This window comes from Clarias gariepinus, chromosome 10 (assembly GCF_024256425.1).
Source record: "Clarias gariepinus isolate MV-2021 ecotype Netherlands chromosome 10, CGAR_prim_01v2, whole genome shotgun sequence".
Lineage (NCBI taxonomy): Eukaryota > Metazoa > Chordata > Actinopteri > Siluriformes > Clariidae > Clarias > Clarias gariepinus.
Window position 1 is genome coordinate 14,017,461 of NC_071109.1, and position 15,784 is coordinate 14,033,244.

The 15,784-nt window shown below is 36.6% G+C and overlaps 1 protein-coding gene across 8 annotated transcripts in view; it reads right to left on the reverse strand.

The window, feature by feature from the left end:
* Positions 1-14,009, reverse strand: part of arhgef9b (Cdc42 guanine nucleotide exchange factor (GEF) 9b) — a 49,877-nt gene extending 35,868 nt beyond the window's left edge. For 4 of the 8 annotated variants that reach the window (XM_053506214.1, XM_053506217.1, XM_053506216.1 and 1 more), the window contains exons 1-4: positions 13,801-14,009; positions 10,594-12,147; positions 7,266-7,401; positions 5,355-5,461 (exon numbers count right to left, since the gene is read on the reverse strand). In XM_053506214.1, coding sequence (XP_053362189.1) covers positions 5,355-5,461; positions 7,266-7,401; positions 10,594-12,075 — 1,725 coding nt within the window. In that variant the 5' untranslated portion in view covers positions 12,076-12,147; positions 13,801-14,009. The remainder of the gene's footprint in view (positions 1-5,354; positions 5,462-7,265; positions 7,402-10,593; positions 12,148-13,800) is intronic. The other 4 variants (XR_008361244.1, XM_053506218.1, XM_053506219.1 and 1 more) reach the window with 2 other exon arrangements.
* Between the last annotated feature and the right edge of the window lie 1,775 nt (positions 14,010-15,784).

Below are 15,784 nucleotides of genomic sequence, written 5' to 3' on the forward strand. Positions count from 1 at the left end.
AGTTTTTCTTTGTCTACCATATGTTTAGTTTTGATTTTACACCTGGTTCTGTTTTGGTGATACCCCTGTTTGGTGATAACCCTGTTTGTTCCTAATTTTGTATTTATACAGTTAAACCTTGGATTGTGAGCATAACTTGTCCTGGAATCGTGCTTATATATACTCCGGTTTTCTCCCAGTCCAAAGACATGTAGGTTAGTTTAATTGGCATTCCCAAATTGGCTGTAGTGTGTGAATGAGTGTGTGTATGTGTGCGTGTCCTGCAATGGATTGGCACCCTGTCCAGGGTGTACCCTGCCTTGTGCCCTAATTCTCCTGGGATAGGCTTCAGGCCCCCCGCGACCCTGAATACAGGATTAAGCGGCATAGATGATCAGTAAGTGAGTGAGAGTAATTAATACAAAATATAAAGTACAAACTAATTGCATTTTACCTTTGAAAAGAATCATGACTGGTGAAAGATAAGGGAAAAACGAGGAGAAGGAGGGGTCCTGTGTAGGACCTATGTGACACACAACACACACATGCGCATGCACTCACACACTAAAAGAATCACTACTCTCTGTCTGGTTACTGGAATCTTGTTCTTTTGCATGGCTTTTGCCTCCTTTTGAGAATTTTATGGAAATATGACATTGCATTGTTGTTAAACAGATCTCCCGCACTGCTACATGTGCATATGACGATTATCCACAATCCCACAACGTGACAGAAAGAAGAAAAAATGGCTCAGTTGTGATCATGTGACACTCGGCAGACAAAGCATATACGTACTACAGTACTTGTATATCAAGACCACGCTTTGGAATTATTATTATTTTTTATTTTGCTTGTCTTGCAAGACACTCAGATCAACTTATGAGAAAGATTCAAGATTTCACTCTATTTGCTTTTCAATAAATGTTTTTGATGGGAAGCCTTATTTAGCACTGATACCTTCTTTGAATTTGTGTCAAAAATGATTCAAAGCTTTGAAGTGTTGATCTCAGGAGGTACAGTAATTGCTAATTAAAATTACTTGACCTTTGTGTGTGTATATATATATTTAGCCTTTATGCTCATAAATACTTTTTTTTGTAGAAATTATAATCTTGAAGAACATTAAGATTTTATGCCATGAGGAGGTCCATTTGGGTAGATTAACTGTGTTTTCAGATAGAGCAGCTACCTTAAGCACAGGTTAGCAGTCCACATCTACACTGTGCAAATGTAAAGTAATATTGGGCAGCTTCGGTTTAGTAAAATAAATAAAAACAATAGGCAAGCTACACATTTCTTTACTTATTTGGCATCTTTTAACATTGTGTTTTTTTCTGCAGTCCCTCATACAAGATGATTATACAAACGTATGATATAGCAAATCATTATTTGTGCTACACTATTTGCTAATGGCAGGGAACCTCCACCCCATGCACTTCCCCTCCATAATGATGGCTTCTTTTGTTCAGCCTCTGTCCCTTCATGATCCATGCTTGCTGACTGCTTCCTGATAAAAAGAGTCAGGCGCCAAGCTGGGAAGAACTAAAATTATCTCAAATAAATGTTCACTGCACTATCCCCATTTTGTAATAGTTTTTGTTTGGAATATTTAGACGGTCCGTTTTTCAAAGTTCAAAGGGTCATTAGTGTTTTTATAATTGTACACATAAATATTTAGCTGATTTAACTTTATGATATCATTATATTTAGTTATTGTTCTGTTTTTCTCAAAAGGTAATAGGCATAATTTATGTATGCATAAAGAAGTAAATGGATTCAACCAGCACCACAAGAACATTTGTTAAACTACATATTACAGTTCTTAAAAGGAAACTATGTGACTAGCGGCAGTTGGCTACAAAAACAGTTGTTGATATTTTTGCTATGTACCTCAGATAAAGTTTCTATGAAGTAGATTGGAAAGTTACATAAGGACCTTACCTGAAAATGTGTACACTATCAATAAGTGTTCGTTTTCTGTTCCTTTAAGAGAGCACTCACTCATTCTCTATACTGCTTATCCTGTACAGGGTAACAGGGGGCTAAAGCCTATCCCAGGAGACAAAGGGCACAAGGCAGGACACACCCTGGACAGGGTGCCAGGACACAAGCACACACATACATTCACACACTACAAGTAATTGTTTGGAAACACCAATTAACATAATCTGCATGTCTTTGATCTATGAAAGGAAGCCAGAATACCCAGAGGAAACCCACCAAGAACGATGATAACATAGCATCCAAAGCTGGGATTCAAACCCCCAACCCTGTAGGTGCGAGGAGCTGATGCTAGAGATGTGGGAAAATAAATCCTGGACTTGATACATACAAGGCATGTACTTTTCCATTTAAATGTGGTTTTATGTTTTTCTTCTCCTAATTTTATGTATCTAGTTTAAAAAAAAACATAAATTATGTGTTCTAGTGAAATGGCCCATGTAGTTATCTGATCCAGCAAGTAAAAATAAATTGTGATGTCATTAGGCTTTATTCCTGGCTTTTCATTAAATCAGTAGCTGTGTTTCTGACTTGTCAATGCATTACCCTGCTGTCTTGGAGAAAACCAAGTCCAGTCCAGTCAGTCTAAATTATGTGTCCTGGGAAAATATTTATGTCCTAACAGGACATTGACTCAAAACACAAAGCAAAACAGGAAAAAAAGCTTTAAAAAATAAGTTTTTTTTTCTAGAACACCTAAGTAAAAGCCTAGGCTTAAATCCAACTGAAGCTATGTGGCATGAATAGAAAACACTATCTACATAATTCCTGCCACTTCCCAGGGTCATTTGCTTGGCAACCAAAACCCACAAAGGAAATCCTTTGAATTTGTAGCAAATTTGTAACATTCACCAACCTGGGAGCTACAGCACATTTCTTTGGCAATAAAGGAAAAATATCATGGTCCTCCTGATAAATGCAAGGATTTTCTTAAGCAATGTACTGTAGCATTTTCTTTGTTAGTGCATTTGAAACAAGGCAAAGAAACCAAAGAAATCAATTTCTTTCAGAGATTAAAAAACGTTTCAGCAGTTTAGCCAAGCTTTAAGCTCCCTATTGAAGGGGAAAAGCCATAGGCTTCTGGTATACTGTAAGAGCATCAAGGACATCCAGCGAGCTAAGCAGAATGAAAAAGGTTTCGGTGAAAATCTTTAAGACATACATCGAAAGGTAATACAAAGGTTTTCAGGATATGTCCAAACCTGGACATGACAACTGTCAAGAGGAATCCTAAAACCACTCGCAGCCCTGCAACAACCTTGGTCCCTCATTGCATTGACTTCATCAGTGACATTGTTAACATTTATTTTATTTGGCAGACATTCTTATCCATAGTGCCTTAAATTTACCTTATTTTACAGGTAAGTTAAGAATCAAGCTGCCAAGCTGGGACATAAACCTTCCAATTTTAACCACTAAGCAACCATACCCACAACTGTCCTTACCTCTATCGGCTAAGACCTGCACCTCATAACCCTGTTCAAACCATCACAGCTCAGACCTTAAGACTGCCAAGGAAGTATTCATGCTTTATGATCTACCTGAAAACAGTCTCAACACTGATGGGTCCCATAGCTTGCACTTATAACAGGCCTTTTGCAAAGGAGAGACCACGCTAGCAGATGTTCCTAACATACTGTCACAACAATTACAGTAGGAGGGAGAACCTTTCCAGGGCACCACTTCTCCCATGGTCTGGAGAACCATGCCATGTTCTAGAAGGGGGTGACTGGACGAGATTACGTGTACAAACCTGGGAGTACACACGCGCACACACATAAATTGTTTTTTTTTTAAAGGCTTTTTCTTTTGCATTAAATATGTAACCATATTAAATATATAATATAAATATCTATATGAAACCAACTTTACTGCAGTAAAAATAAGTCATAATATGAGTAACTATTTTTATCTAAATATAAGACATCTATATATAAAATTTAAGTTATACAGCATATAAAAGCATGTGTTTTTACAGTGATTAACAGTTAATATATTTATACATACACATATGTTAATGTACGGTAGATGGATTTTTTCTTTTTTAACATTCACATATAGCCTAAATGTATACTTCTGTTCTTTTCATGGTGAACACTAATTGTTGTAGACAGCAGATGTTATGTTGTAATGGTATAATATTACACCATTACGATACTGCCTGGTTAAAAAACTCATCATTTCAGAAGGGTCAAATTATTTGGCTGCATCAAGCAAAGAAAACACAAGAAAGGATATTTGAAATTACTAAAAAACATAACAAATTAAGAAAAGCCGGAAGGATAGTGCTGAACAGTCAACGTGTATGATTAGAAAAAAAATGAATGGAGATCACTTCAACACTTTGTGAAGTAAAAAAATCAACAGTAAAAACCTTAGCTATGTTCAAAAGTGCAAGAACGAGCACTCAACACACACAATATAAAAAAACCCTTATTAGTGAGATTAATTAAAAAAAATATTTCAGTCTGCTAGGGAGCACAAACCTTGGACTTCGGAGCAATGGAAAAAGCTCATGTAGTCTAATGAGTTCAGACTGACCCTAGCCAGGAGCAATTGGTGCACCAGAGTAAGAAGGGAAGCGCATGAGGCGATGACCCATCATGCATAGTGCCCACTGTACAAGCCTCTAAAGGCAGTGTTATGATCTAGAGTTTCTTCAGTTGGTCAGGTCTAGGCTCAGCAATGTTATGTGGCAATAAAATTAAGCCAGGTGACTACCTAAATGTACAGAATCACCAGTATATCAGATCAATGGAGTTTCTTTGCCCTGAAATTCCAAGACTCAAATTTGTGAAATCATTTTTACACACAAACTGGCCACCACACTGTGCTATAATCGAAGATAAATGTTGCTGAATTGAATTAAGCATTTTAAAGTTTTTTAAACTCCTTTCTTTAAATTTAGAGAACAGTTGTGCAAATAGTCAGCTAACTGTGCAGGTCCTAGCTAGCAAAGACATCCACTGCAAAATAAACTTAAAAGAACACAAATGCATCCACCACTTTTTAATCACCATAGCCAAAGTTATAATACAATGTAAACATCATCAAAACATCAACCATCAGCAGCAAACAGAGAGAGAGATTGTGTGGCAGAACATGGCAAGGAGACTTTTAGCATGAGGCAATATTTTAATAGGATTTGCACCCATTGGTTGAGTCTTCTTCTATTTACTGTGTAACCACCACTTTTGCTATTTACATATTAAAATACATTACATAGTTGTACTTTTACATTACAATTACATAGTTACAAGAGTAAAGGAATTTAACTAAGTTAAAGAAATAACAGAGTTAGGGAGCTAAGAAGAGTAACAGGGAATAAAATCCCCATTAACATATTTTATAATTTCCTATGATGCATTACTTACCACATTCACTTGCAGAGGTCCAGAACGAGGTCTGGGCAATTTTCTTTGGGTGGCACTTCCATTGCTGCTGTGGACAGTGGCTGATTGTCTCCCAACAGATTCAGCTGCTAAAAAGATTAATACTTCCAGTATTTATACAGACTTGGCATTTGCCAAACACCCTTATCCAGTGCAACTTAAGTAAGGGCTTTAAAGAATCTATCATTAAATACTTTCCTATACTGGTTTACTACGTTACTGACCATCAGTACAATCAATCTACAACACTGATGGAAATTTATTTAATGATATATAATATAATTTGATTCAATAATTTATTTTAAGTACCCAATAAAAAGCTAGATATTTAGACACTGTTTAAAGACCATCAGTGACTCAGCAGATGTCAAGAGGAAGTTGATGCCTTATGCATGCTTGATGTATGCCTTCCTTGTACACTGAGAGATGGTGTGGAGCAGTCGAGCACTCCTTGAAGATCAGAGGGAACGTGGTGCTGTGTGAGTTGTTAAAACCAATTAGAGGTGGTTGGGTGGTGGCCTGTTTTAGGCAAGCATCAGTGTTTTAAATCCGATAGGCAGCTACAGGAAGCCAACGAAAGGAGAAATGTAATGGAGTGGTGTAGAAGAATTTAGGAAATTTGAAAACAAGTTATGCATCTGCCTTCAGCATAAGTTGCAAAGATGACTAAATAACAGGGGTCTAAACAAGCACCTAATCGTCTAGTGTGGATCAGAATGGAGTGGGGGGTGATGAGGGACAGAATTTCATGTGGAGATCATGCTGAGCAAAAACATGAGTGGCTGACGGTGGGAAGAAGGAGATGTGTTAAATGTCATTCACATAGCAGTGATATGTAAGGACATGACCTTACCAAGAGATCGAGTATAGATAGAGAACAGGAAGGGACCAAGTACTGAGTTTTAAGACAAGTGGAGGTGGAGAGTCTGCATGAAGCAGATGTGAATCCCCTCCTCTCACCTTATGTGACTGACCTTCCAAATAGGAAGTAAATGATTGCCATTCTGTGCCACAGATTCCAAAACTTGGAAAGATGGATAAGCAAGTCTTGTGGTTGACTGCATCCAAAACTGATGAAAGGTTCAGGAGTATAAAGACATAAGGTTTTGACTGATCATGCAGCATGTAGCTTCTCAGTAATGGACAATAGGTTTTTGTGGAATGTGATGGTTTTAATCCAGATGGGTTAGGATCTGAGATGTGAGAGCTCACTCAGTACCCAATATGCACTCATCTTCTGAAAACGCAAGTGTTCGTGAATGATGGTGTGTGTACAGTTCCCAAAGACTGATCCGTCTCATTTACAAGTTTGTGACAAGTTATTTGTTGGTATTTAATGATCAGCCATTTTATTCAAAGAATGTTCATGGGAACTCCTACAGCGGGTTCTGACCCACCTCAATCAGGATCATCTTTCAAAGAGGTCCAACTTCTTTAAAACATTTGTATCATTGATTACTGCAGCTTATTGTCTTAGCATTGTCCTGTGCTTAAAGGCTTGTAAATGTAACTCATTTTTACTCCTTCATGAGACATTTAAACACAACACACTATTTCATGCAGTGTTAATTTTATCCCAAAAAATAATAAAAAATATTATTTGACAACCTATTTTTCATGTTGGAGATGAGATTAATACAAAATAAAAATGTACAAAATAAAACATTTTAAAAGGTTATCAGAACTAATAAAAAAACACTTTGTATTTAAATTGAGTTTAATTCTTTATAAAAAAAAATATACAGGTAACTACTGCATCTTCATGCTGTGTATCTTATCTCAATCAGAGCTGTAAATAAAGGTTTGGGTGGGCCACACCATTCTTAACTTTGGTAAGGTCTGGTATACAGTGTGCAGTGTGTGTGACCTGACATATAGGGTGTAACACTGTACCTGATTGGTCTAGCAGCAGGCTGGCTACCATCGATCTAGAAAGGGCATGCTGTGGAAGAGGAAGTGAATGGCATCTCTGTAGGACCAGTTTAAAAGGAGGTTCTTGAGGTGACGTGCCAGGAGGCAGAGAAAGAGCCTGAAATTCACTTGATTAGATTAGATGCTAACCACAGTGTGGCAATGATATCAAGCTATTTAGCACAGACAGTGCTATCAACCATTTAACAGATAAATCCTTAAAGGGTGCTTTTACATATGTCACATTTAGTCCATTTTACATATGTCACATTTAGTCCAACACTGGTGTGTTAAGACTTTTGACATAGTCTGATTATGAAAATATGAAAGCAGAGCAGCCAGTATAATATTGATTACACTGACTGTGAGAGACATGTATGATGGGTGGCAGCATGACTTTTTTCTGGTTTAGAACGGGTGAAGTGGTGAAGTGAAACTTATGAAGATAAGAGGAATGGCCAGCAAAAAAAAAAAAAAAAAGAAATTAAATGAAAAAAATATTAAGGGTGTTACAAAGCTTTTTAAACAGAAGAGCATCTTTGTGTTTCATTTATGAGACCATGTTAACATTGGATTTATGAGACCATGTCAACTTTAAACAACACTTCTCTAGAGCACAAGTTCCCCAACCTTTTCCCGGAGAACCCCATGGGCAGTTTGACACATGTGCTGGGTGGAAACAATTTTAACCAACATTGGTACACAATCTAGATACTGCATGGTGTATTACGCACATAAATACAATAACAAAAGACAATACTGACAAGCTCATCATAAAGCCAAACATCACAGCGCATCAAATCGGTTTCTGATCACTTGCTGTATTACACACAGGCTTACACAGGAGATTTGTCTTTTACCCATTTAATTTTCACAAATTATTTGGTATTTACATTATTATCCTGTTAGGCTTTCATTTTTCATGTACTCCTTTACATTTAGTGTATACATGAAATAATTTCATGCTGAACTGAAAGCTATAAAGTATGTATAGTCACTCATATCTAATATATAGTTCAAGCATACACAATTAGAAATTGCTAAGTAATGATGTCACCTATTTTTATTTATGGAATTTACTTCTTACAATCTGAATTGATTCCTTCAACATTCCAACTATAAACACAACTCTGCACGTCAATGCCATTAAAAGGCTGAAAAACAGATGTCAACATGTTATAGAGAGTAAAGATCTTAAAACCCTAGAAACAAAAGGACACAAAGCACATTCCAGACAGGAAGCGATAGAAACCATGAGCAGAGCCACTTCATCCCTAAATTAGGATCGGTCCTCTAGCAGTTAACAGTGGTACTACCACACAGACTATAGACATATTCGCACGGGATTAGCATTACCTGGCGACCTCTGGTCATTTTTAATAATTGTGAAGGTTGTTCGTGATCTTAATCTCATGTGAATTGGCTATGTTTGTCATTTGTAAAGTAAATTCCCCCGCAAATGACCTAATATATTTCACCAAACACTAACGTTCTGTGATAATATAAGTCCTGTGTGAATCAGCATGTCCGTGATTTAGCCAGGATTTGGTGGAGTCATATATAATTTTTTCAAGATTTTTGTTTCCTGTGCGCCTTTCTATCCATCTTTTGTGAAGAATGGAAGTATCGTTGGAGTGCTTTAAAAGTATTTTGTGTGCTGAGTCATATCGCTATACACCATACAAAAATACAATGTGCAGAAAGAGAAAGCAAAAAACAATCAGAAAAGCGAAAGCAAACAGAATGATCAGATGGATGACATGTATATCAGCATGTGGTAAGGAACACTTCTTTTTATATCATACAGCTAGGGCTGTAATGACAAGACATTTCCAAACAACAGCCTATTCAAAAAAGTGCACAATTAAGCGAAGAGGTTCACATTGAGGTTAATGTGTTACAAATAAATCAAGTGTAAAGCCTTGATATCATAACCGGGAGATAATTCAGTAAATTTAAAGAAAATCGCAGGCTTGCTTATCCCATGCCAAAAATGGCTGCAAGAAATTCAATGGTGGGGGGTAATTTCTAAAATTACACAAGGTCCCCAGAAAATACTAATCCCACGTACATAGGATAAATAAGGCTTAAAAAATAGGGCTTATGATGATCACTGTTAAAACTGCAACAGCAAAGCCAGAACGAAAAGAAAGGCCTTATATATCTATAACAAATATCTTAATTGGACCGATTTCAGACCCAATCTAGTAAAATTTCTGTCTCTATGGCAGCAATACCCTTCCTGCCTCCCTGCAAACTGGGTTGGGAACCTGTGCTTTAGGGTAAAATACACATTTTTGTACATCAGTATTGCTTGGCACATAGCAAACACTACACAATTACAGTATTATCCTCCTACTGTACATAATTGTATTTTGTCACATTGTTACACTTAGTTGAATCACTTTCCCAACAAGAAAATAAATGTCTTTTTAATCAAATAAAATTTATTTTGAATATCAAATCAATCCTAATCCAAACTTTAATACATGATTATTAGTATCAAATATAAATAAAATATATTCTCCAAATATATTTTGCTTTATTGCTCGATGGCTAAGTGTTAATTACTACTAGACACCTAAAATGAATAGGTAATGTTCACATACACAATGTACACACTATCTGAGTAAATCTTTCGCTTACTTGCTGTGTTGCTACTCTTTTAACCTGAAAGGATGCATATCCTTTACAAGATAATTATGTATTCCTTGAACTGGTGGTTGAAACACTGGTGCACAGTGCTTTTCTAATTCAGACCCCTCCTTCATGATGGGACACTCAAATCGTATTGTTCTATGGGCCCTGAAACTTCCTGGACTTCCCTCGGTCATACAATAACCACCTGCTGAGACCCAGTTTCAAGGATATGGGGTGATGAAAGGCAGAGATGACAGAGTTACAATTTAGACAATTTCACTTAATTGTTGAGAGCTGGCTAGGTGATTAAACTAGTCTATAAGTCTATTTGAAAAGCAGCTATTACAAATAGCATGTGTCCCTGAGGGCTAACTTGACATCCTTAGGGAGGTGTCACTTTGTGGCTTCTAGTTTCTATGTTCCACTGAACTGCTCTATGTGATGTCCCATAAATAAATAAAATATTTTCTAATATTTCCTTTTTAATTTTAAATTAAGATTAGTCATAGCCTAAACAGCAAGGGGTTACAACATGATATAATGAATGATTAATGATAATGGTATGGTTTTGTGAAAGAATTCTGCACATTTTTAACATGTAAAACAGAAGAACAAAGCAATCAAAGACTTAAAACAAAAGCCAGAATAAGCACTCTAAAGTGTGTCTTACCTTGAACATTTCATCTCGACAGTCTGGAATCAAATCATTGCAAATACTCAGTTTTTCACCATTTGCCAGTTCTTTGGTTTTAGCTGAGATTCCAGAAGACACAGACTCACTTTCTTCATGCAAGTCAACCTGTAGCTCAGGCTCAGATAGAGAATGACCTTCTGGGCCATCACTTCCCTGGTGATTCTCGATAGTGGCCAGAGAGGTGTGGGTGGACGTGTGTTGTGATTCTGTCCCATTGGAGACTCTATTAGTGCTTGATAAGTGTGGCCATGCTTTCCAAGATTTTGGCATCACATGTGGGGTCGGGTTTAAAACTTCATCAGGTGAGACAACTTCACATACATTAGGGGTGAACACAGGCTCAGTGAAAGCCTCATCTTCTGTTTTTAGTGCATTAGGTTTAGTGTGAAAAAATTCTTCCATTGGCTGTGTTCTTGCTGAGCCAATATTGGGGCATTCACCTTCCGGAGGTGAGAAGGGCCTGGATGAGTTCCTCCATTTTCGAGCAGTCTCAGCCATGCTGTTAAAGAACCTAAACAATCCCCTAAAGTGGCTGCTTTTTACATCTGGACTTGTCTGTTGGGGTATAGGCATAGGGTCTTTAATATACTCTATATCAACAGAAACACAGTCTGAGTCAATTGTTTTGTCCAGTGTGTACATGGAGTCAAAGCTCTTCTCCAACAAAGTTGAACTTCCCTTTCCTACGAAGGAAATTCTTTTCAAGTAATTCCAAACATCACCTCTTTTAGATCGTCTTCCTCCTAGAGGTACCTTGGGGCTATCTTTTACATATTGTTCTTCATGGACTGTCACAAATGAGTTGTTGCAGTTTGAGTCAGCCTTGTTTGTGGATGTTTGAGCCTTAAAAAGGTTTTGTAGTCTATGTGTGTTTTTAGGTAAATGGTGATTATTCTCATTTGTAGTAGTAAAGTCTATATCCTCAAAAGAGCAATCAAACTCAGTAGTGTATCCTGCATAAGAGTGCCTTTTGCCTTTATTCCTGAGTATGTTCCTCTGAGAATGTAACGAAGCTGGAGAGTTCCTGCTGTCCTCATTTGTATCAGTCTTAAGTGCACTGTGGAACCTGGCACTGGCAAGCTTGCCAGATTTGCCTCTGAAGACAGAAGGGGACTTAAATTTTTTGAAACCCCTTACTTTGTCAGCAAATGAAAGCTTGGAGGCAGATGCTTCCCCCAAAAGTATCATAGAGTGAGGTCGTCTCTCACAGTCAGAGGCAATTTTTCGGTTGTTCAGAATCCTCCAAATGCCTGTGGTTTTTGATGCCCGGTTCAGTTCCTGTTTCTCTTTAAACGGACTCTGAAAGGAAGCCAAATCCAATGATTCCTTAAGATCCTTGGATTTGCGGATTTGCACAATTCCTGTTTCACTCTCCATGTCCAGAGACACACTGAAGACTTTGTTAACATAGCCATTGGAAGCATTACAATCCGACACTGAGCTTTCTATGTTATCCATCCTTTCACATTTCAAGGTATAATGTCAGCTTCCAACTGCAGGAGATGTCATCTTTTTGGTCTACCCGATTATCTGAGACAGAGAGAAAACGGAAATAAAATTATGAGTAAAAACAGTCATACGCATTAATTGAACTTTAACTACAACTTACTTATAAAGCTGTAAGAGTTTTGCGAATGTTAAAGTAGCTTATTGCAATCTGTAAGCTAAAGAACTCAACCAGTTCGTCAGACATAAAAATATTATGACATACCATATAATTGTAATTAAGTTGCAGCATTGTTTCCCTATGAAGACAACATCACAATAACATAATGTTTAAAATTTATAATGACTCATAAAATGGCATCGGGATAATATTGCATAAATGACCCCAAACAATGTTACAAATACAACCTCAAAACAACATAATATTTACACTTACAGTATTTATGTGTAGTATATATAGATCATTTCTATTGTACACAAAATGCTCACACATCTTTTGAGTGTTGAACCGTTATGCCATTGTTTGAACTTCTTTCTGAAATATTTCCATGAAGTTTATCAAACCCAAAGACAGGAAAAACAGTGCTAAAGATGACAATGGCAGAAGACAAAGGAGACGGACTGATTTGGATGTAAAACAAAAGGTTATAAAACAACACAAAAGTGGAAAATCAGTGAATGGTATTGCTCAATGTTGATCTGCTAAACTGTCACTACACTGTTTTCCATTAATTGTTTGTGAAAAATTATTTAACAAACATTAGCTTGGTTGTGAAAAAAAAAATATATATATATATATATATATATATATATATATATATATATATATATATATAAACAAACTAATGTTGGAGCACTGTTGGCATTAGGTTGTTTCTGAAAGTTGTAGCTAAAATGTTTAAATGATGTCAGACCAATGCTGACTACATGATGTTGGGATAACATTGAACTAATGACCCCAGCACTATGTTGTAAATACAACTTTGCTTTTATACAACTGAAAGCTTAGGCTTTCAGCTTTTTTCTAACCTGACATCCTAATTTTATATATAATTTGTATGTATTGGCCTGATGTTTTTGTATTAGTCAGCACCGGTCTGATGATATCATTTAAACTTTTCAGCTACATAATTACAACTTTCAGAAACAACATAATGCCAACAGTGCCCTAACATCAATAACAGTGCAAATGAACACTGCCACAAAGTTTTGACAATCAAATGATGCTACTGGGTAAATTACTAATACTATAGTAAAGTTTGTTGAGCATTTATGAGATTGGAGGTCTTGCACTTATTTAACTTAAATATTACTCATGACTGTTGTTGCATCTGTTCTGATACTTGCCTGTGTGTACTGTAAACTGCTACTACTCATCACTACATCTGCATACAGCTACAGTACTATTCAACTTAACAAACACACATTTTTTCACTAGACAAACTTGATATATTGATCACACAATTTGTATAAAATAAAAATAAAAATAAATCATTCTAGGTGCTCTACACTCTACGCATAGCTAAGTGTTCTCCAGGGTTGCTGCCGTTTATCTATAGCCTATTATTAAACTATTTCACTGACCGAAAACAAATTACGCCTTCATTAAAAAAAAAATAATAATAATAAACTGTTGAAAATTAACTGAGACTTAAGATTAGAAGGCAAGTAAATATATAACATGTTTATCTTAAATTAGTCTTGCCATTAGAATGTCATGGGTGAAGTCAGTCCTACCTGCAAATTAGGAGTCTCGAGATAAACTTTGCCAGTCGTGCTGAAGGCCCATATTTAGTGTTTAGTTGTATTTATAATATCTAAAGTTCAAGATAGCTCAATCTCCACGTTCCTCTTTAGAGTAGACTCCTGAAATGTCCGCTTTCCCGAAGAATAGTCATCAGTAAAAATGCTGAACTCTCGCCCTTAAAACAATGAACAGCCCAGAGACTGAGATATGCGACAATCGCGCGCGCTCGCACGCACACGCGCGCCCCCTCCCCACACACGCGCGCGCCCCCTCCCCACACGCACGCGGTTGTCCTTCATCATTAGTTACTTCATTCGCGTAAAACATTGGCCAAACAAAACGTGCAATTAAAACGCACTTTGATACGTAAAACACAACTTTTATTGTATTTTACTGATAAAAAAAAACTTTTCAGCTAAACTTTTCATACAGTGATTTCGATCACATAGAATGATCAAATCACATATTCTTTGGTTACATTTCATCATGAGAAACATTCTGAAAACATTGATAAAAACATATGTGCTCAAGAAGATATATATATATATACCCCCACTCCTGTTTTAGTACTACCACTACCTCCTCTTATCCTCTACACAGGAAAGAGTTGAGCTTACATCATTGAGTCTAAAAAATGCTCTGCTTGACAAAGGCAGGAAGCCTGCCTGACTGTATGTAAATATCTCAGCCATACATGCTTCCCGCTCTGTCTGTGTGTGTCTACCAGAGCAATTGTGTTTCTGTCCATTTACTTACCTATGTTTGTCATCACATTAGGTACAATAGCCAATGTTTCATGACACCAAACACATGCTACATTGTATTATCATGATACTAATAACATATTAGTATGGTTAATGAGATACACCAAATGAGGATCTGACAGCTAAAAGGGTTAGTTTTTAAACACAAAAATATAGATGATATACAATACACAGTACATCATTAAAAGGACTGAAGTAACTTTTTTAGCACAAAACCAGGTAAAATTTGTAATACGTCTTCAACTCGCCCTTCATCTTGATGAACATCTCAAACAAGGAGGCCCACTTCCCAAACCCATTGTATTCTGTCCACTTCCTGAAGCAGGTTTCCTGCTGTCTACACAATGCACATCATGGACAGCCTAACTGTCCTGATTTTTAGCCTTCTGCTTTTTTTCTAATTGAAAAAACACATCTGTTGTAAATAAAATGCAATAAGGGAAAATGACATGTACCCTAAATGAAAAAGTAATAAAGAGTACATGGCAAAAATGTTAAAAAAAAAAAATTTAAGAATCCATCAGGATAAAAAAAAAAAATAATAATAAAGAAGCTTTCAAATTATTGGCTACATCCATAACGTTTATTTGCTTCATGAGTGAACATATATGTATTTAGTTCCCATTTTACATTTTGGTTAAAAAAAAAAACAGTTGAAGTCATCATCCTTTCTTGTTTCATTTTTAGAACAATTGGCATCTTCCTCAGCTTCCTGTGACGTGGCCCAGGCTATGCACTTCAATAGCAGACATAGCAGGAAACAACAAACTCAGTTTAAACGTGACTTTGATTGTTTCACTAACAATTGTAAAGTAAGGCCAGAAAAAGAAGCTAGCATGTTATATGAATATAACACAATCTCTCTCAAAGAGCTTTGTACAGTAATGTGCCTTGTATTGAGCAACACAAATTAGTTGTGATAAAATCATGGTGTGTGCTTTGCAATCTCTCTCACTGTCCCTCAGACTTCCTGCTACACAAAAATGTTTACTTTACTAATGACCTTACTGATTACAAGGCATAGCTTGGATGTCTTCTACAGCCAGTTAAAAACCACAGGCCATATCTCACTGTGAAGGACATGCAGGTAATAGCTAGTGTCAGCGTATTTAGATAAAATTACACTGACATACTTGGCATTCTCTCAGAATGCTGAAGTTCATTATTCTCATACCCTTACACATTCCTAAGTGCAGACAATCCCTCCAAA